At 54.0% G+C, this 20,511-nt stretch overlaps 6 protein-coding genes across 6 annotated transcripts; 1 reads left to right on the top strand and 5 right to left on the bottom strand.

Annotated features, from left to right (window-relative positions):
- Positions 1 to 929: 929 nt before the first annotated feature.
- Positions 930 to 1,794, bottom strand: GLRG_01269 (carboxymuconolactone decarboxylase; the record flags this gene model as incomplete). Its single annotated transcript, XM_008091954.1, has 2 exons — positions 930 to 1,442; positions 1,522 to 1,794. The coding sequence occupies 2 exons, from the start codon at positions 1,792 to 1,794 to the stop codon at positions 930 to 932; spliced, it is 786 nt and encodes a 261-aa protein (XP_008090145.1).
- A 563-nt stretch (positions 1,795 to 2,357) lies between these two features.
- GLRG_01270 (uncharacterized protein) lies at positions 2,358 to 5,042 on the top strand (the record flags this gene model as incomplete). Its single annotated transcript, XM_008091955.1, has 4 exons — positions 2,358 to 2,381; positions 2,480 to 2,584; positions 2,644 to 3,334; positions 3,382 to 5,042. The coding sequence occupies 4 exons, from the start codon at positions 2,358 to 2,360 to the stop codon at positions 5,040 to 5,042; spliced, it is 2,481 nt and encodes an 826-aa protein (XP_008090146.1).
- A 446-nt stretch (positions 5,043 to 5,488) lies between these two features.
- Positions 5,489 to 8,250, bottom strand: GLRG_01271 (glycosyl transferase family 8; the record flags this gene model as incomplete). Its single annotated transcript, XM_008091956.1, has 8 exons — positions 5,489 to 5,875; positions 5,951 to 6,653; positions 6,705 to 6,999; positions 7,048 to 7,225; positions 7,276 to 7,860; positions 7,931 to 8,037; positions 8,095 to 8,122; positions 8,212 to 8,250. The coding sequence occupies 8 exons, from the start codon at positions 8,248 to 8,250 to the stop codon at positions 5,489 to 5,491; spliced, it is 2,322 nt and encodes a 773-aa protein (XP_008090147.1).
- A 4,860-nt stretch (positions 8,251 to 13,110) lies between these two features.
- Positions 13,111 to 14,502, bottom strand: GLRG_01272 (cation efflux family protein; the record flags this gene model as incomplete). The annotated part of the gene is made up of 1 exon (XM_008091957.1): positions 13,111 to 14,502. The coding sequence occupies one exon, from the start codon at positions 14,500 to 14,502 to the stop codon at positions 13,111 to 13,113; it is 1,392 nt and encodes a 463-aa protein (XP_008090148.1).
- Positions 14,503 to 16,307: 1,805 nt separating this feature from the next.
- On the bottom strand, positions 16,308 to 17,307 carry GLRG_01273 (hydrolase; the record flags this gene model as incomplete). Its single annotated transcript, XM_008091958.1, has 2 exons — positions 16,308 to 17,162; positions 17,242 to 17,307. 2 exons carry the CDS (start codon positions 17,305 to 17,307, stop codon positions 16,308 to 16,310), a joined length of 921 nt encoding a protein of 306 aa, XP_008090149.1.
- A 777-nt stretch (positions 17,308 to 18,084) lies between these two features.
- On the bottom strand, positions 18,085 to 20,484 carry GLRG_01274 (ABC transporter; the record flags this gene model as incomplete). The annotated part of the gene is made up of 1 exon (XM_008091959.1): positions 18,085 to 20,484. The coding sequence occupies one exon, from the start codon at positions 20,482 to 20,484 to the stop codon at positions 18,085 to 18,087; it is 2,400 nt and encodes a 799-aa protein (XP_008090150.1).
- Positions 20,485 to 20,511: the final 27 nt, after the last annotated feature.

Below are 20,511 nucleotides of genomic sequence, written 5' to 3' on the forward strand. Positions count from 1 at the left end.
TTAATAGTTATTGCAAGATGAAGAAGATGATTCCTGCTGCTTGTGTCAACTATCCCATCATCCGTGGTGTATTTACTGCGCTGGGGGCTGGCAAAGATCGTAGACCTGCCATTGGCTTTTTGCAATTGTCAATTGCCACACAACATCTGAATCCTTAAATGGCTGCCTTGACAAGTCTCGCCACTCGTGTGGCTGCCAAGCAGATGCCATGGATGGTGAGAAATATAATGGTATTTGATGTGGAAGCATGAGTGATGCACTGTTGCTGTTGCACCCGGACATCATTTCGGTGTTCTGGGAGCAACGTTGTCAGTCACACTCATCGACCTCAAGTTCGGCACACTCTAGTGAGGTTTTCAGTCCCTCATTGGCAGGGATTGGTTGCTGGTGGCTGCCCGCCATCCCGGTCGAGCCATCATTCTGTACAAAGTATTCCGTACGGACGGAGTGCTGCATGTAGACTATAGATCTGCACGACGCAAAACCCCCTCGTGTGGCTCGGGAACCCGGCGCCAATCTCTGCGAGGTTGCACTTCAATGGACCGTGGCAGACCCGATTTGTCTTTTGCCCATGTTCGTATCGGTCATTTGGGGCAAGCGTTTCGACACCAACTTTCGGGATCCGCCCTTCGAGGTTCTTGCCTACGCCCGTATGGCCCCATGCCTGCAGTTCGCTTCCCTGTTCCATCGTCCTACCGTCAATCATCCCGAGAACAAAGTATTGTTTCGACACGGCGGCTTGGGTGCCGACGGGTGTGGGCCAGTAAGCTTCGCCCTGCTTACCGTGCTGGGCAATCCGCTTTCCGCCCTCGTCTATTGCGGAAAGAATTCCTGTGAGGCGGAAACCCTTTCGCATGCGAGTTGAGCCTCGTCTCTCGTATCGCGAGATATGCAAGCGACTTGACAAGGCATTCCTCGGCCATGTATGTCTACGGACAACAGACTTCGCTGCGCCAGCCCCATCCAGCAGGCATGTCGTCACCGAGCTGCCTCATCCCCGCAGCCTTGCAGATTTCAATGACAATGGCCCTGACGGCTCGTACCTCCTCGACAGATGCCCCGCCATTGAGGGCGCCTCGGAGGTGTCCCTTTAATTGAGGGTTCACATCCTGCGGTATCAAGCCGGCAATAAGGACATACGACGTCTCCACGGGGGACAGAACTTTGGTGTTGCTCAGAATGTAGCCATATATCAGGCGGACAGTCAAGCCCAAGTCTTCTGTGCCACATCTGTCCATCTGACCCATTATGCGTCTTGAAATCTTGCCGTATATTTTGTTCCAGAAGTCTTGGCCTCGCTGCAGCACTTTATACGGAGCTGTGTCATGTATGTCCACGTATCGCGCAGTTGGTGAGGATGTCATGCAATTGTCAGATCCATGCGGCTCATCCAGGAGATGCTCAGGCGTGACCTTTTTGAGCTCCATCAAAGAGTTAATCGTCTATCCCGTATCAGTCAGTATTCGCCAATAATGATGCATGCCCAGGGGAGGGAGGAGGGGAGGAGGAGGAGGAGGGTACCTTCGGCAATCCTCCAACCGCCGATGCTTTGATGAGCGCCTCCCGTAGCTTTCTCGATATAGCAAGTTGTTCATCTGAACCTGGCTTGACATCTTCAGAACCAACTCCATGTCTCATGACATGCTGGTAGATCTGCGGTATCTCGTCCGGTCGATTGAGTATGGTCAACGTAGTAGCGGCAACAAAGTACCAAACATGCCTTGGCAAAGATGGCTGGCTCCGTATCGACGCAAGAAGCGCTGGAGTGATGATTGGAGGCAAGACTGATGGCATCATGGTCAACAACGAAACGTTCTGTAATGTCAATGTGTGGTTCACAAATATATGGCCATTGTTCAAATGTTTCCGTCTGCAGTACTGGAAGAACTCTCTCTCTGTTTCACCTTGAAAACAACCGGAAGGACCGTTCAAGAATGCCTTTCCGCTTGGTTGTTTGGTTCAACAGCAGTCGACGGACAAAAGCTTGTCACGGATCGGAGCTTCGGCAAAAGTCCGGCCGACAATAGATGAGGATGCTAGGTAGGTACCAGAACCATCGCGGCGTTGGAGTCGGCCAGGAAAGTTCCGAGGTTCCGCCGCAATGAACCATCACGTGCTCTTTCTCCAACCTTGCCACTCTGGGTCGTTGTAAACCGTGGCGTCACTGCTCAGGTAATCCACACACCACAGTCGACTAGATGCTTGTCATTAACGTGGCATCAACTACAAGCTCCGACGTGCCACGCCAACACTACGCATTCGGACTTTCTTTGGCCTGCATCAACAACATGGGCACTTGAGGGCATCCCTCACTCCACATCACCGTATCCCGTGTTATTAGCCCATCTAAATTCACGATGAGGCTCGCGTGGTACGCAGGGGTAGGTCACGCTTCGGGAGCTATCGAGCAAGCTCCCATTCGCCCAGCTCCATGTCTGCTCGCTATGCCGTCTCCCCAGCTTGCTGACTCTCAACGCAGGTTTCCACGGCCCTGGCGGCTTCGGTCGTCGTTTCGGCATTCCACCAACGAGCGAACTTTTATTCGGCCATGGTCTACCTCGCGCAGAGCAATTTCTGCTTACTGGTACGCTGCTCCGGCTCTGCTCTCGATCCCGCCGGGAAATCAACTGACATGGGCTGTAGGTCTTGGTCAACTTTATCTATCTTATCTATGGCACCTTGATCTATGGCCTGCAACGGCTTCTCTACGGCCCGCTGCGACAAGTAGAGGTCGAGCAGCTCTCGGAAAAGGCGTGGTTCGCTATTACCGAAACATGCCTCGCGATGACGATATTCCGGGAGGAGATTGGCGCATGGTTCCTTGTCATGTTTACCGCTTTGGTGACAGGCAAGGTCTGGGGTTGGATTGGTGACGGTCGTGTCGAAGTGCTCGAGCAACAACCTCCTGCGAATCCCGGTCTCTTCCACACCCGACTCAGTCTCTCGCTCCTCTTGAGCCTGGTCTACGATATCTGGCTTCTTCGATACACGGTGACTACAGTCATCCAGCAAGCACGACCCAATATGATGGTCATGTTTCTCTTCGAGTTTGCTGTTTTGGCAACGTGCTCCGCGCGCACCGGAATCCGCTACATGGTGTCGGTCATGGAGCAGAACATTGTGAAGACGCAAACGAGACACCGACTGGAAGAGCGACGAAGACAGGTTCGGGAGGAGCGTGAAGAGATCATCCGTCAGAGGGAGCATGACGGTGGTGCATCGAGCGAAGACCAGCCTGACCTGCCCCGTGAGGAGGATATTGACGAGATGGACATCGAGGTTCCTGGCTGGGAGGCAAAGGGACAGTGGATCTTGATTCTTGACCTCATTGCTGGTAAGTGCAACTCGCCATGTTCATACGCATGCTCTAACAGCATCTAGATTGCGTTAAGCTAGCCATATACTTGGTATTCTTTGGAATACTCCTTACATTCTACGGGCTGCCGATCCACATCATGCGGGACCTCTTTATGACAGCCAGATCTGTTATAAAGAGAGGATCTGCGCTCTGGCGCTACCGTAAGGCTGTCGAAGACATGAACAAGTATCCCGACGCTACACAAGAAGAGCTGGCACGAGAGGATACTTGCATCATTTGCCGGGAGGAGATGCGGCCCTGGGATCCCAGCAATGGGGCGGTCGAGCGTACACGACCCAAAAAGCTGCCCTGTGGGCACATCTTGCACTTTGGCTGCCTCAAGAGCTGGCTCGAGCGTCAACAAGTCTGCCCTACCTGCCGCAGCCCTGTTGTTGCCAGCACCAACACCAATAACCAAAATAACAACGCTGTAGCGCCGCAAAACCGAGAAGCAATGTTCGCCCGGATCGGTCTCGGTGGGCCGGGAGGCGCTCTCCCAGCCCCGGGTGCCCAGCAACAGCCGGCTGATAACGCCGCTGGTGTTGCACCTATAGTGCAACCTGCTCAGCAACCACCCCGTAACGGAGGGGCTCGTGTCTTTCAGCTGGGTCCCATCCGTCTCGGGTTCGCCCAGGGGGAGAATATGCAGCAGCTGGCTCAGCAAATGGGCGTTCCTCCAGAGGCAATCCCTACGCCTCTTGCACAAGGAGCTCCTGCCGGCCCCTTTACGCCAGCCGTACAAACACCGGGCGGCAACAGCATGTCGGCAATTCGCCAACAAATACTCCAGCTCGAGCACATGATTCAACGGGAAGTTGTGTCGCTCCAGAGTATGCACCAAGAACTACAGACACTTCAGCTCCTTACGGCAGAGCTCGGCCGCATTCGTCAGTTGCAACAGCAATCAGACCAAGCCCAAAACGTGTTAAATGGGGGACTGGCCCTAAATGCCGTCAACATGGGGCACAGTCAGCAAATCCCGCTTCCTGCAATGTCCTTGCCACAACTTCCAATTCACCCGGGATTACGGGTGAATGGTCCCGTTGTGACTAGACACGGAGCTGCAAACCACTCGAATGCGATTCCTGCCGGCAGCTCGGAGCTTCCCGAAGGCGTAGTCATTCCTCCCGGGTGGTCCCTCCTGCCCCTCCAGCGGATAGAGGGTGCCCCAGGATCCCAGCCATTTCCCGAGCCGACACCCTCTATAACGGGCGAGAACATACAGCAGTCAGAACCAATGGCTTCCGTCCCAAATGCGCCGGCCGTCAGTGCCACTCCGCACCAAGACAATAACTCGGCGCCTACAATCGACTTTCCGGCTGATTCGGCTGAGTCTGAGCAACATCAGGGCAACGTTGTTCTAGGTTCCGGCGTCACCACAGGTCAGACCGAGGCCCCCCCTGTCCTCTCCCCGAATCCCGTATTGCCCAACTGGGGCGGAGCGAACCAGCTTTTTGGCAACGGACGGGGATTGTCTAGCTTGGGCAACACAGTGCCTTCGGAGGGGTCCTTTGATGAGACTCCCGGACAGGACGAAAGCGCCCATCGGAGTGCGGGGGACAAGTCACCAGCTGCTTCGGCTAGCGTGGAGAGCACCGAGGAGGACAGTGGTAGTGGCAGTGGCAGTAGTAATAAGGGCAAGGCTAGGGCTGTCACTATCGAGGAAGCCGAGGACGATGAGTAAACGAGAACGGAGAGAAGGCATTACGCGGCGTTTAGGGCGGTCTTTTCCCCTTCCTCTTCATTCAATTTTTTTTTTTGTGCTCGCAAGGTGTAAAAAAGCATACCACTTTCTTGTAGGATTATTAGCGATTAACTTTTGGACGCGCAAGACATGGCACATTGTCGGGATACTCATCTCCGCAGTGATATATCATGACCATGACGAACGAACCGAGCGCCAGAGTCACCCGCTAAGCAAATTACAAGATCCCCAAAAACTATTGGGCGGCAACTCGTGATAATTTGCCGTACATTATCAACCTCCTTATCCTTACACTATGGTTGTCGACAATGTATAGTGAAAGTGCGTTTTTCCATCCCCATATGCCATTACTTGTCATCCCTCGTATGCTTGAATATCGCTGCTGGGTAAATGAAATATTAGGAATGCTCACGCTTCATGACCTGTTACGTGTCCAACACATCGCTCTGCTCGTTTGACAGCAATGCCGGCGTCTCTCTGAGCGATACTCCTTCGCCGCTCTCCCAATTGGTGACCGAACCTTGGTAGGCCGGCGCCGGGACTGCCGTGGTTGCTGACGATGCCCGGCTACCACTCAAACTGCGCAGAACACTCGTGGTCGCGCTGCCTTTTACCGGCTGCGGACTGAGCACCACCCCTCCAGATGACTGCGCGGCATAAGTAGGTGAAACGGCACCCTCCGAACCAAACGGCAGGGAACGTGTTGGGATCTCGCGACTCACACCCTCATGACCACCTTCGCTACCACCAAGCTTCTTCAGCAAAGCTTCTGACTGCTGTTTAGCCAGTTTTTGAAGCTGTGCTGAAGGGTCCTTGGAACGCCAAAGCACGTTAGTCAATTCGCAAAGACAATCTGCAGGAGTCCACCGAATTCCATGCACACATACCCAGTCCGACTGCGGCGGCACGCCGTAGGCGACCGGCAGCTCCTCCTCGTTATCACCATCGCCAGCCCCGGGGCCACCACCCCAGAACTTCGGTCGACGAATTGGTGCGGGAGTGACTGGAAGACTAGGTCGTTCGACAACACTTGGGAAGTCGGTGAGCTTGAGGCCGTGCTCCTTCGCCGCCTTCTCATCAGCAAGACCCACCGAACCTTGGCTCTTTCCCCGGCGATGCTTTTGAAGACCCTCGACGTAGCGCTCGATCTCGGGCACTTCGTCCCAGGCATTTGTACGCGTGAAAGTGGTCCAAGGATTCGATGGGCTGACTTTGATGGTCGGGGTGGACGGGGTGCTGGGCTCGCCCTTTTGACCAGTCGTCGATGATCCTGTGAGAGATGGCTCAGCAGGAGCCTGGGATATGGGCGATGCCGCTTGCTCACCAGTCGGTGTGCTCAAAGACTCTCCTGCTTCCGGCTCGGCCAGATCTGCGGTAAAGGTTCTGGTCGGCTTGGGTTGATTGACTTCCCAGGGGAAGAGAGGTCGAGGCTTCTGCGTTGGCTTTTGCTTCGGAACTTCGTACCACATATTTCTTGGGGGGCTAGGATATCGTTCGGGGGGCACAAACGGAGCGGGGTCTTGAGACATCTCGTAGGTCTGCGAGGGGAAATTGAGCGCCTCGGGCCTCGAGTCTGCTGGTGGTGGTTGTCTACGCCAAGTCAGCATCAAATACAGATGACAAAGAGGGTAACAAACAAACCTCTGAGCATCCCATGCTGGAGGAGGAGGGCTTGGCTCTCGCGTCTGTTCCACGGGTGGCGGTGTTGGACCCCGCCCCTGAGGTGCTGAAATCTGCTCTGATCGAGCCTCAGCCTGCGTTCCAGCAAAACCACTAAACGACTCGCTGGGAGGGGGAAAGGATTGGCCAGCCTGATACGCAATCTCAGGCTGGGATTTCTGATCACGGTCGCGATATGGCGGTTCGTTATGGTGATGCGGCTGAGAAGAATCGGGTCCATGGGCATCGTGGTGGGGAGAGCCATAATAATTATTAACTACCTTAGTAAGTTAGTTACCCTTAAGCTAATACTATTAATAGAAACTTAGCTCTATATAAAGGTGCTCACCCGTTAATGCGGCTCGCGCAGCCTGCGGCTGCGGCTGAAATTCTCCTTTAGTAAAGTACTGTACAATCTCAGGGATCTGATGTTCCCGCTGTTGATGCTGCGAAGTTTTATCCTGATACTTCTGTTGTTGAAGTGCAGGAGCAGGTGCTGTTTCCTGAACAAATGTAAGCTTCCATTCTGCCATGGCAGCCTTGCAAAACTTACGGCAACTCTGTAGTGTCGGTCATAGACTGCCCACCATCTCCCAATCATGTCTTCAAACGGCGAGTCTCCTTGGCTTGCCTGCCGACCTTGAAACCAGGGTTTGTCAGGGCCAATGAAATGTACCATGTTGATACTCGACTGAAAGTGTCGATAGGCAGGCACGTATTGATAATGCGCCGAGGGTGTCACGTTGTACGTGAAGCTGATGCGGTTGTACGTGTTCTTGAAGTGCATATTAAGGAGACCCTGATCGGCTCCATCGAATGAGATGCCTCTCTCGGCCATTGCCATGAGAGCATAGTAGTCTCCCATGTTGGGAGTTAAAACCATGACACCAGTATTGAAAAGGTCCGGCCATCCGATATCAGGCGCGGCGGAAAAGGGAGCGGCGATGTCGAACAGCTCATCAGGAGCTCTGTAGGCAACTACATCGGCATCAATGTAGACAATTTTGGAGAATTGAGTCTGCCTCCAAAGATTAACTTTGGTGAATGCCGAATGCAAGTCGGGCCGGTTCATCAGGTATAGGTTCGCGGGTCGAGCGTTGCGTATGCGCGGGACGGGGATGACATGATCGTAGACAGCCTAGGGCAGAAGATAATGAGTTTGCAGTTCGGAAGACCACAGAGGTCGCGTAGAATAGGCAATGGCATACCTTGAGTTCAGTGATGACCTCAGCCGAAACGGTATCGAGCGTGACCAGGACCGCCAGCTGTTTGGAAGTGCCGGCATCGCGGAGAGAGTGAGCAAGAACCAATGCGCCTGACCGCAAATGTGTTAATCAAGGGCTCGAAAGGGAATTGGAGACGCCGAACTGACCTGGTAGGTATGTGTCGTTCAACAAAAGCTGGGTGAAAGTGGCGGTTAGCTCTTTGTTTACTTTTCCCCGTCTCCCTCGCTATTCAAGTTTGCGATGCCAGTTTGGGAAGGACAAACCGTTGCGTAGACTTGATCCTCTCCACGAAGCGACGCCATCGTATATGTTAGGCGTTCCAAGATACAGGGCTCAAGAGCAGAATCGATGAGACAATGACAATGGGAAAATGTCAGCGAATGGCCATGAACGGTATTATACAGGTTTGTTCAGTTGCGGTGCAGAACAAGAGCGGCACGACAAAAGTTGTTTGTAGGTAGGGTGACGGACAGCGGATAGGTGTGGCGGGGATGGCGAGCCGTGCGTCCCAGGTCCAGGTCCCGTCCAGGTGACAGTCTGGTGCGGAGAGAGAGAGTGTATGTAGGTGGGAGCGCGAGAGGGAGGTGTGGAGTGGGCACACAGCAAGGGCGGACCAGGGTAACCTTGTCGTACACAAGCAGCTGGCAAAAGGTAGCCTATGAATTGATGTGGTATCCTCCCGTATTCAGTCAACGCAGGCCCGACTTGAGGACGACTGCTGGGGAACACAAGAAAAAGTTGGGAAATTGGAAAGAACGTCACCAGAAATGGCCCAATATCTCGGACGTGGTGGATAGGAAGGCACCGACGTAAATGTCTGTGGCTCGTAATCATACCATTAGCGGGAAACCGGTGTTAGTCGCGATGCCAGGGTTGTCATTTTAGTTTATCTTAGAGCTGGCGAAGTTGGAGGACGTACAGCTAGCTGCAAGGCGTTGGCAAGCTACGGGTAGCCTAAGCAAGGTCAAGCAAGCAAGCACCTTTACCTCCTCGCGAAAACTACAAGTCGTTGGCAAGGAAGCCGATGATGCGCGACCAGGGACCCAGGTAGAGCGATGCGGGCTCGGATAGGACAGAACGGATGGCGTAGTCCTTGGAGAGCAACACTAGCGAAGCTGTTGCAGCAAAGCAAATTGCGACTTGCAAGTGGGCGGCGATAGCTGGGCGATATGTTAGCGGTTAACGATAAAATGAGGTTATGGATCTTTGGAGAGATAGTAAAAACGAAACCTCTTTTCATCCGTCAAACCCTCACGGTGCTGGGTCAGGGAGCAGACCAGGACTTTTCTTTGCTTCTTCCGGTGACGAAAAGAAGAAAAAGAAAGAAGGATGGAAACGAAAGCTAGGATGACGTTGCGCAGTCTGACGTTGCGAGGCAGGTGAACTTTGAGTGCGCTTTCCCCAGCTGGGCCCTTGCGCCTTCGTGTTTGGAAGCCCCACCTGGCAGGAGCTCTAGGTAAAGTCTAGACAGACAGAAGCGCAACAAGGTACGTTTCGAGTAGGTAGGTAGGTGCTTACCTAGGTGAGGTACTTAGGTACGTTACTAAGGCGGGTCCCTCTTAGGGTAGGTAGGTCCCTCTAAACTGTGAACCGGCTCACCGTCATTGCCTAGCGAGTACGGGTACTTGCAATGTAATGTCGAGATTCTATAATCTCTTGGTTCTGATCAGCCCCGCAACGATACACGAGGAGCTTCAGCAACCCCTTCTTAATTATTTGTTGAGCCTCGACTGCGATGACTAGGTAAGGCTAATCCCCTCCCCCCCTACTTCATTCCCTAGCTTGACGGAATTCCAGACACGCGGGCGATGGCAGTTGTGTTGAACAGCCACACGCGACTCAGATGTATTAGGAGCCATTCTTCTCGCTGTTTGGAACGCTTTCTGCACCCACTCCTGGCATGTCCCACAATATGCCACCTTTGACTGTCTCCGTGCCTCGAGCCCTCTATCTCAGTGATGTAAGGCACACAATCTTGACTTCGTAATACCTCTTTCTGGCTTATCACGGCCAAAGGAAAACGCGGTCTTGGTTGGAAGATGGACAATGGAGCCATATAAATCCTCGGGGTTCATTGAGAACAATGGCTAGTCTCCAACACAGTTTGTGACGTATCCGGATATTAGGCCTACCATGCGTTATAGGTGCATCGTAGTAGTGCAAGCAAGGCATGGCGTTCAAGCTGGGGCGTATCCTCCCTTGTTAAAGTACCTACCTAGGTAGATGAGAAAAACATCCTTGAAATGAAGCCAGATTCAAGACCGCGTGCGCGGCACGCGATGTCGTCGTAGTCGAAGAAGAAAAGAAAATTGCTTCCCCCCCCCTAAGCTCAACTTGACCCTGCACACTACATCAATTTGTTGGCTTCTCCAAGGGTATCGAATGATATGTTGGATATGTTCTGACACCCAATTTCCTTCCATGACTGCCGTGCCCTCAACGGCCATGCAGTATTACCTTGAAAGTCACCACGCAGTACTATACACTTTCACTCTCCTCACCAACTTACCTACAGGTAGGTACAGTCATGTGTAAAAAGTCTGGGCTCACTGACACGCCGTAAGGTGAACCCAGACTTGTTGTTACACGTGACTGTAATCATCCCGCCATACATGATCGTCCAATGTATACACTGCTTATCCCTACCACGACGCCCTCAAAGGGTAACTGCGGTCCAGTTGTGCATGGCCATCTCTAGCCGCCGTAGCCATTCTTGATTGAATCATGGACAGGTAGGAAGGCGGGCGGAGCGGGGCCACCACCTTTCCCCCATCAACACTGCGGATTTCAGATGTGCTTGAAGGAAGCAACAGCCAACTCAAACCCCACCTTCCTTGCCCTCACCCCTCTTTTTTGGAGCCCTCGAAACTTTGTCCATTGAGAGAGAGCGACGACACATTTCGCCGGAGCTCCCCCGCATCTGCTGTACCGTATGTATCTTTGCATTGGAAATCCGTCATTCAAAGGCAAAGAGAAAATAACGTGAAGCCAAGCAGCAACCTCCCCTGCCATAGTGATGATCCTCATTGTTTGTATCTGGCTAGCCGTGGCGCCTGGGCCATTTCTTGCCATTGGTGGTAAACTCTCTCCCTTCCATGACCGAGACGTGTATAGAAAGGATATCCTTCTCTTACTCAAAATACTAGGAGAACAGAATGAGGGTGCCCTGGTCCCTTCCAGAGACTCTGAGCCGAGCTAGACGCGGGCACTGAACTGAGGTTTGATTTCGGCGTTCAACCCTCTTCCTCCATCTCTCACTAATCCAACGGCCCCCAACCGCATACCCTGTCCAGGCCTTTTCGCTTTTCGTATCGCCTTCCTGCAGCATTGCGAGTAACGCAACTGAACTGGCGGGTCCAAACTGCAAGCAGTCAGCTGCATCACGTCAGCCTGCAATGGATATCCATTCGTGGGGCCGCCGCTCTGCTTCAAACGAGGTTGTCCACCCCGCTAATCAGGGCCGATCAGCTTACCAACCAGAACTACAGACACTGCTCACGACTGTAAGTCATGAAGCCTTTCCATCCCTCAAACCACTCTACTCCCATAGCCGTCTTCCATCGTATGCCTCGGTTGCTCAATTCTCGTCCCCGCCATTCGCGCCCCCCCACTGTATGTTCCGTTTTGGGATGCGACCCTCAACCGTGGTACTATCTGTTGGATGGAACCCTGCGATATATCGAGTAACCATATGCTGCAAACTGGGTCACGAGTGTGGATCGTCTGGGGAAGGTGTACTCTATAACGATGCATCTTACGTCATCTAGACTGATGGAACATCGAAAAGAACGACGCAAGCCAAGCGGGTGCCCAGACGCACAGAGACATCTTACAGACCAGCTCTTGATCGTATCGTGCGGGACCCAGCAGCGCGAGTGGATGGATTTTCTGCCATCGTTATTAAGGGTCCATCCAGTACGACAGGCACATCGGCAGACCAATCTGCCAGTGACCTATCGTCTCTACTGCAGCTTAGTTGACCGTAGAGGAGCGCGCTCAAGTCCGACATCTACTTTCTGCACAACCTTCTCTCGTCTCCGAAATAGCCAAGTCTGGACCTTTATTTCAAAAGACGGGCGCTGACTGCCTTCTCTTTTTATAGTCGTCGCGGCAGCCCGCATCGGAACCAGACTCGCATCACGTAACCTTTCTCAGTCTTCCTTATGAGCTTCGTCTAGACATCTACGAGCTACTGCTCCTGGCCCCGGACCCTATCGTCGTGTCCAACCGCAGACGTCAGCTCTATGTGAAAGTCGAGCCGCCTGAACACCAGATCGCCTATCTGCGTGCCCCTCGACCGAGGCCCCGTGTAGTGACGCTCGCGTACAGAAACCCACATGTCGAAATCTTGCGGGCATGCAAGCAGATAAACCATGAAGCCACTCCCGTCCTCTACCGCAAAAATAAGTTCATCGCCGGCCTACAACTGAGGAGAAAGATGGGGGCTAGGGCCGAACTCACAGACCTGGCTGGCTTCTTTCTCTACTCGTTGCGCCCTTCAACATTGCTCCAGCTTTCCGCCATCAACTTCCGAGGTGCCTGCCATTGTAACCAATGGCTTGCCTTGTCATCTGGAGCTGGGTATGCCACTACCGGCGACGAGTTGAGTAGCACGTGTCCTGGTGGTTGGGACTACCTCTCAAAGGCGTGCTTGGTGATCAGCAATGCCCTGTCGAGTTTTAATAAAGGTAGTATACCTTTTCCCTTGCCCTCCAAGTCCTTGTGCTGAGACCTGTTGGACTTAGATTCCGGAAGGCTCAGGGTTTGTGCCTTTTGCAACGCCAGCTGCGGCCGGCACTTCATTATCTGATAGCAACAGTGGCCCAGAGCCCGCTGAAACTGATTTTCATGACTTGCTGACGGTCACTGGTAAAAGAAAGTGGCAGCGTAAGGGCGAATTCAATATCAGTGCAGACATCGTCGGTCAGCTCTTACCCTGATCTATGACGGGTGTATAATTATATGCTTGTAATTCATAATCGTTACTGCAACTAAAGCGGTCCTCTTTCGGCTATCCAAGCTTCCTAGCACGATCAGTCGTGTGTTCCTTGTGCCGTCCATTCGATAAGACCTAGTTTGTTCTGTTCGCGTCTAAAGTGCTGTATCCCCGGTAGCATTTCTCGTCCAAGCTTTTATCACGGCCCACGCCCAAGAGCTGTTTCCTACAGATCTTTCTTGAAAGCGTGCTCCGGCTTGTGGGTAGTCTCGTAGTCGATATGTACGTAGGCCCGTTCCACGTCCGGAAGACTCTCTAGTTTGATCTGCAACGCCTCGGCCACGTCGTGCGTCTCGGTGAGAGTGTTCTCAGGGTTCATGACTATGTCCACCTCGGCGATGAGTCGGGGCCCGGAATGGTAGACGCGCACCGTGTCAATGCCCTGAATGGCGGGGGAATGCGTCAGGCAGACATAGGTGATGAGCTGCTGCGTTTCAACCGAGGCAGTGACGCCGACGAGCAGCATAAACTCTGCAATGGCGGTTCGCAGCCAGATTCCCGATACGACGAGCGATAGGACAATGGCGCCCACTGGGTCGATATACCATTTGAGCTTGGAACCCCCGACGGACGTGAGGATGCCGAAACCGTTGACCATCAGGTCGTTACGGTGGTCAGACCAGAGGATGTGGACCTGGGAGTAACGGTTTCTCAAGGAAAAGCAGTAGAGAAAGAGGATAAATTTGGTTGCGAAGGCGACGCAAACAGCCACAATGGGCTCGATGCGGAACGGCTTCGTCTCTTCCGTCGTGGGCCGGCTCGCCAGCTCGTGCGCGGCGAAGGCGATGATGATGAGTGAGACCGAGATCATGAGGAAGCAGAAGACGATGTTGCCAACGGTCTCGAGGCGTGCCTTGCCCGCGGGAAAGCGGCGCGGGTTGACACGCCTAATGGCGCGGCTGGCGAGAATGAGCGTCAGGTTGCTCAGGGGATCGAAGATGGCGTCGGCCATAGTGGTGATGAGAGAGAGTGATCCCGTGCTGATGGCGGCGTAGAGCTGCAGAGCGGTGAGAGCGACATTGGCGCCGAAAGAGCCCCACACGGCGATGCGGAATTGGAGTTGGTCCTCGCCGGCCTCCTGGCGGGCCTCGGCGACGTGCTCGTCGACAGATTTGAGCATGCGCTGGATGGCGGCGTTTTGGGTTTCGTAAAATTGCCGAACCTTGTGGCTCTGGCGCCAAGGGCTGGCGCGGCCGCGGCCGCCATTGCCAGTCGGGTCCCTCTTACGCGAAGTATTGGCTTTGATCTGGGCGAGATCCTCGGGGGTCTTGAAGGCAGAGGAGAGGCCATAAGGGTCCGAATCAGAGCGCAGGCCGGGCTGTCCCTCGACGTCGGTAATGGCGGTGGAATGTCGAGAGGCAGCTTCGTACTTCTCGGGCTGGGAGGAGATGGGAGGAGACGATGTAGTCTCGAGGGCCGTACTAGAAGCAATGGCGGCAGCGTCGTCGCTAGCGAGGGACATGGAGCCTCGGCGAGACGAGTTGGCGAGGTGAGATGGTGTGTGCAGGCGGAAGGGGTGCGGGTGCATCGTAATACTCTTGGAAAGGTCGGGCTCCATGCCAGGCGGGATACCAGAAGGCTATGAAGAGAAATACAAGTGAAGGATGTCGTTGGCTAGCTTGGATAAGTGTTGCCCACGTCGGCGTGACGAGTTGAGAAGTACCGTAATAGGAAGACAGGCTACGGGATGGAAGAGAACCGCGAGGTTCGCGGGCATCGGAGGGAGTTATGTCGGGCGGATATGTCGGTTTGGCGCTTATTCTTCAAGGAAGAGCTATGGGACCTCATCCTGCAGGGTTGCTATGGCCGGCAAGCAAACAACGCGCGCAACTGCCACCCTCAGTCCAGTCTGGCCGGTTGGAGCAAAGATGAACAGGCGGCAATCGACAAGACAGGCTTTTCTCGGGGCAGGCTCGGTTTGAATGTGAGATGCGGAGGCTTGTCTCCTCCCTCTGATTCCCTGTTCACGCGTCTGACTTATCTCCGTCAAGTCCTGATTAGTTCGGCGTAAATGCCCCCAAAGTGGAGGGCAGCAGCATGAAGCGCAGGTCGCAAATCGCGCAGAGAATGTGAGCCAATCACTTGCTCACGGGGGAGGGTTGCATGGACGGCGGATTGCGGCTAGATGTGAGAACAGAGTCTAGCAGCTCATCGTTCGCCTCACAAAGCTTGTGTCTTTGTGCGAAAAAAAAATCGGCCATGTGTACGGCGTTATGCTCCTGGGTTGAGAGTTGGTGAGCTTCTGGGCGGAACATGCGGAAGGACTCCTTCACAACGGCAACTCCACGATAGACATGAGGCGGGCGGGCGACATTCGAAAGCAATATCAGCTAAGGTTGAGAGAGTTCATACATTAGAGCACCTTGGGTGCCTAGACTGAGAAGAGGTCAAGCCCAATTGTCAAGTCTTGCGACTCATATGAGTGTAACGACGGCATGCGCGAGCAGCTATGCTACTGGGCAGCTCAAACCGTTGGTGAATGACATTGCGAGCCGGCACCTCCATGTCCTTTGAGAGCTGACAGTGCAGTGCCAGCGAGACGGCGGTTCTTGACGGCTTCGTCAGGATGCACAGGTGACGGTAGTGAAGAAAACGCTCCGGGGTTTATGCTGATGCTGGTGTCATCTGGGATAGTCGAGGTCGTTTATCATCCCGAATAGCAGGTTGCAGGTCCTCCACAGCGGTGGCGGTAGTGGGGGAGTCAAGATTGACACTAGAGATCGAGTACCTGAAAGGTTGGTAGGTAGGTAGGTACCTTGGCAGGTTAGTAGATGGTTAGGTACGTATACCTAGGCAGCTGTGCCAATTTCCGCACTTCTGGGATGCGATGTGTCGCAACTGGAGGACCGCCAACAGCACAAGATGAGGGCCGATCCGCGTGGGCAACAGCAACGAAGGTGTGTAGGTAGTTGTAAAAACGCCGCGGGTTGCGGTTGTACTTTATATTATGAGACGAAACGTCGTCTAGTGAAAGCAGCGACTGAGACTGGCGGGAAGGAAACCCCGTTCTCGTCCATACTTCCCGTCGCGCTTCGGGCGTGACCGGAACCCAAGAACCCCCACCCGTTTGGAGAAGGCATTGACCGGTTGGTCTCCTCCATCGTCCGCATGGGTCCTCAGCCGAAACCACGCCATCCACGATGGCCGGCTGGCTTGTTTTTCCTGCTGGTGCTCTCTCTGTTGGGCTTGAAGGGCGCTTGCGGTCATCTTCGGGAAGAATCGGCAGGGTAGAATCGATAGGAGATAGTCAAAAAGCATGAACCCCGTCACATCAATCACCATAGGCATGCGACGAAACAGATCGTCATCGCAAGTCAAAGTACAAGACCCTGGATCAATGACAATCCAGCCTCGTTCAGCCTCCTACAACTTGGCCTCAGGCTTTGCCGCAGTCTCCTCCTCAGCCCTCTCCAAGATCCAGTCCCCGACATCTTTGAAGAACTCGTCCTTACACAAGTCCGCGTGCAGTTGATGGTACGCCCCCTCGTAGGGCTTGTGCGTGCTGTCATCGATGCTCTGTGCGCCGAGCCATTTCTTGCTGGCGTGAAAGCACGTCGTCTTGTCCTCGGTGCCGTGGCCGAGCCACAGGCTCCTGACCTCTGGGCTGAGCCGCAGCTTACCGTTGGCCAGCGAGTCCGTCCTCTCGAGCATCCCCGCGAGCCCTTCTAGCGTACCCGTGTTGTGCATCATGTCGTCGTCGCGGATGCTCTGCTGCACCGCCGGATCGCGCGTGAGTTTATCGGCAGGGATTTCGTTGACGAGCTGCTGGCGTGGCAACACGCGGCTCGCCAATTTGCCAAAGAACACCTTCAGAAAGCTCGGCTCCTCGCCGGGTGTGAAGGCGATGAAGGGGCTCTCCAGAAGCCACCCGCGCACTTGAGCGACAAGGTCGTTGTACTGCGGGTCGCTTGCCAGCGCAAGAACCTCGCCGCCACCCATAGAGTGACCCATGACGAACAAGGGCACGTTCACGGCCGCCGAGGACGAAGACGAGAGCTTATCACGGATGAAGGCAGCCACGTCAGCGAGCACACGCGACGTCGGGCCCGTAAGGCCCCTATCGGCGGGCTTCGCGGCGCTGCGGCCCCATCCACGTTGGTCCCAGCTAAAGACCTGGATGCCGCGACCTGCAAGGTAAGGGAAAAGCTCGTAGTAACGGCCGACGTGATCGCTGAAGCCATGGACAAAGACGAGCTTAGCCCTGATGGTGCCTTGGGGCTGCGATGCAGGGTTAGCGAAAAGTAGATTGGTCCAAGGGCGGACGAGCTGGGAGTGTATCTGCGTGTGTGCCTCTTACCGTCCAGGTCGTGCTGTGCAGCTTGTGACCGTCCACCTCAAATACGCTCTGAAGTTCAGTCGCCATGGAGATAATGATAATGATGATGATGGGTGACGGGGTAATGAGGAGCGCTGTGGCAAGGAAGACGGATTTGAGGTTTTCTGGCGTTACGGACCAGACTTGACGACCATCCCTAGCAGGGTGTATTCGTAGGGAAATATATCCTGTTGTTTTCCTTTCACGTGTTACTGCGGTTGTCTGATTCAAGACATTCGGTTACTGGTGGCGCTTATGTAGCAGTCCGCTTGCAGACAGGGGAAGCTTGGACCTTGAGAGCAGAGCCACCCGGGAGCTCCAACTCTCCCCAAGTCTTTCATCCGCTTTGGGCTCGGCAAGGAAAGCGGGAAGCGTAGGATCACGCAGACGCGGAATTGCTACAACCCGCTAAGCCAGTCTTTTCGGGTGCGTATTTGTCTTCGTATTTGTTTGCCGGAAGGGGGGGTAATGATACTAGGATGCTTACAGATTACCAAGTCACGCCGACAGCCCACATCAAATCTTGTGTGCCTCGCGGGCGGCCGTACCTCTCGTAACTGTAAATCTTGATTTTTTATCTGAAGACCCCAAGTGTCCATCCAGACCGAGCGGAGTAGATTCTATCAGATGAGTCGCGCGTAAATGCTATGAAAGTATACAAGATGCCAGCGCTCAGATGCACCGCAGTTACACGGGACTTGCCGTGGCTGCTCAACGGCACGTGGGCGGCTTATAACATCAGAACACAAGGAAAGAAATGTATTGAGGGGCTGCTCTTGGTGTATGAGCCTCTTCGTCTGCTATATCCAAAGGAACACAAATCGATCACCGCCGCGGTGTCTGCTCCTTGGTTTCCTCATGCGACTGAATCCCAGCATCCTCCTCAGGATCCTCTCGCTCAAGGTCGGACTCGATCTCTTCCGACTCTGTGATATGGCCTCTGTCGCCGGGTCGAGAATCGGGAACTTCACCACCGCTCATCTGCCACTCCATGAGTTTGCTGAACGCGCTGTTCGGGTCAGCCGATAGATCTGTATACTTGCCAATCTCGGCAACGCCGCCGTTGTTGGAAAGCACAATGATCAAGTCGGAACGCTTGATGGTTGACAGTCGGTGCGCAATCGAAATGGTCGTATTCTTGCCTTTGAGTAACGAGGCGAGAGCAGCGTTAACAAGCGTCTCAGACTCAGCGTCCAACGCCGAGGTAGCTTCATCAAGGATGAGGATGTCGGGGTCCTTGATCAGTGCTCGTGCAATGGCAATCCGCTGCTTTTGGCCACCAGACAACTGCGAGCCTCGGGCACCAACCTGTGTATCCAAACCGGCAGGAAGATCGCTAATGAAGTTGCAGTTTGCCTGACGAGCTGCTGCGATGATTTCGGCTCGTGTGGCGTTAGGTTTACCGTACGAGATATTTTCGGCAATGCTGCCGGAGAACAGGACGGGCTCTTGCGCGACCATGCCGATGCGACGACGCAAAGACTTGACGTTCATCTTTGAAATGTCGACGCCATTGATAGTAATAGAGCCGGAGGTAGGATTGTAGAAACGCAGCAACAGGCTAGCAACAGTCGACTTACCGCCACCAGACGGTCCTACTACACAAACGTTGCTACCCCAAGGGATCTCAAAGTTTAGGTCGTTGAATATCTTGACTGCCGGGCGTGTGGGATATGCAAATGAAACATTTGAGAATTTGATAGGACCTTGTGCCGACTTGACCTTGAGCCCAACCGTCTGAGAGATGCCGGGCTTTCTATCCTGAAGCTCGAATAAACGACTGGCAGCGCCAACTCCCTTCATGAGCTCGGAATAGAAAGACGATAGACCGAACAAGCTGGATCCTGCGAAAGCCGTGTACATCATGAAAGAGGTCAGGTCCCCAAGACTCATAGCTCCGTCGCGAACGAAGTTGCCGCCTACAATGAGCATGGCGAGAATGGTCATGTTGCCGGCCCAGCCCGTCGAGGCAAAAAAGGTTGCTGCAATCGTAGACTCCTTCTTTCCCAAAGCAAATATCTTCTTGACCTGGTTGTTATAGCGAGCGACCTCTTGGACCTCACCAACGAACGCCTGACTTGTTTTCACGTTCCCGAGGCGCTCTTCAGCAATTTTGGTCAATGTGCCCAAGTTCTTCTGAATGCCCTTGCTCACGTTCCTGATAGCGCGTCCGTAGAAGAAAGCGCCGACAGCAACGGGCGGCAACATGATCAGGAGTAGTCCAGTCAGCTTTGGGCTAAGCCAAACCATGACACAAAAGCCGGCCCCTCCGCTGAACAGAGCTCTCAGACCATCGCTAATGTTCTGGGTAATGGACTTGCCAACAATAACAGTATCTGAGCTGAGGCGTGAAATGAGATCTCCAACTCGGTTCGCATCAAAGAACTCGGCGTCTTGAACATATGTTCTCCTGTACAGGGACGATCGTAGGCGGGCGACAACTCTCTCGCCGACAATGCGCAGGAGGATGACTCGTCCAAAGTTGGCCATGGCACCAACTGTCAAAATGACGCCCAGAGCAGTAAAGAACTGCGGCATAGTCAGTCCGAATAAGCGCGCATCCTCAGAAGGGTCTTTGGTAGCCATGTCGAGGATTCTGCCGATGGAGAACGGAATGGACATGGTGACGCTGGACGAGATGACGAGGAAAACCATGGCGATTCCGAGCCACCGCAGCTCCGGTCGCGCAATCTTGATCAACCGCCATATCTCCGAGAAACCAGCCTTCCCGCCTTGTGATTTGCCCTCCTTCGATAGCTTCGCGCTCAGGTTAACCTGAGCGGCTTTGGCGGCCCTCTCGGTCTTTTGAAAGTCGTCAAGTTGTTCATCATCCTGGATAGCCGGCTCGACCTGCTTCAAATTCTTCTCCTTCTCATGAGCCGTCTGTGATCGTGCAATAGGTTTTGAATCTTGTTTTCTGGGAAATCCGGTCGAGAAATAACGCAGGACGGCAATCGGCCCGGGCAGTTGAGGCTTTTGAAGGAATGGAGTTGGTTGTCGTCGCGCAAAACAAGGAGTAGCGGCAGATCGCGTCACAGATAATGACTGAACCGAATTGGAGTTCAAGTACCTGATCTGTGACATGAGGGGATGTTGTAGGGTCGTTGATGTCGTCGAGGCTTTGCGCAGGCCGGGGAGAGTCGCCAACAGCGAGCTTGAAGTCGTAGGGCAGCTCCCGACGCGGTGCGGGAGCAACACCGCTGATCGCGCTACTCCCGTGGCCATTGTAGAATGGGTTCTGAATGATATTAT

The sequence above is a fragment of the Colletotrichum graminicola genome (assembly GCF_000149035.1).
Source record: "Colletotrichum graminicola M1.001 genomic scaffold supercont1.3, whole genome shotgun sequence".
NCBI classification, from domain to species: Eukaryota; Fungi; Ascomycota; class Sordariomycetes; order Glomerellales; family Glomerellaceae; genus Colletotrichum; species Colletotrichum graminicola.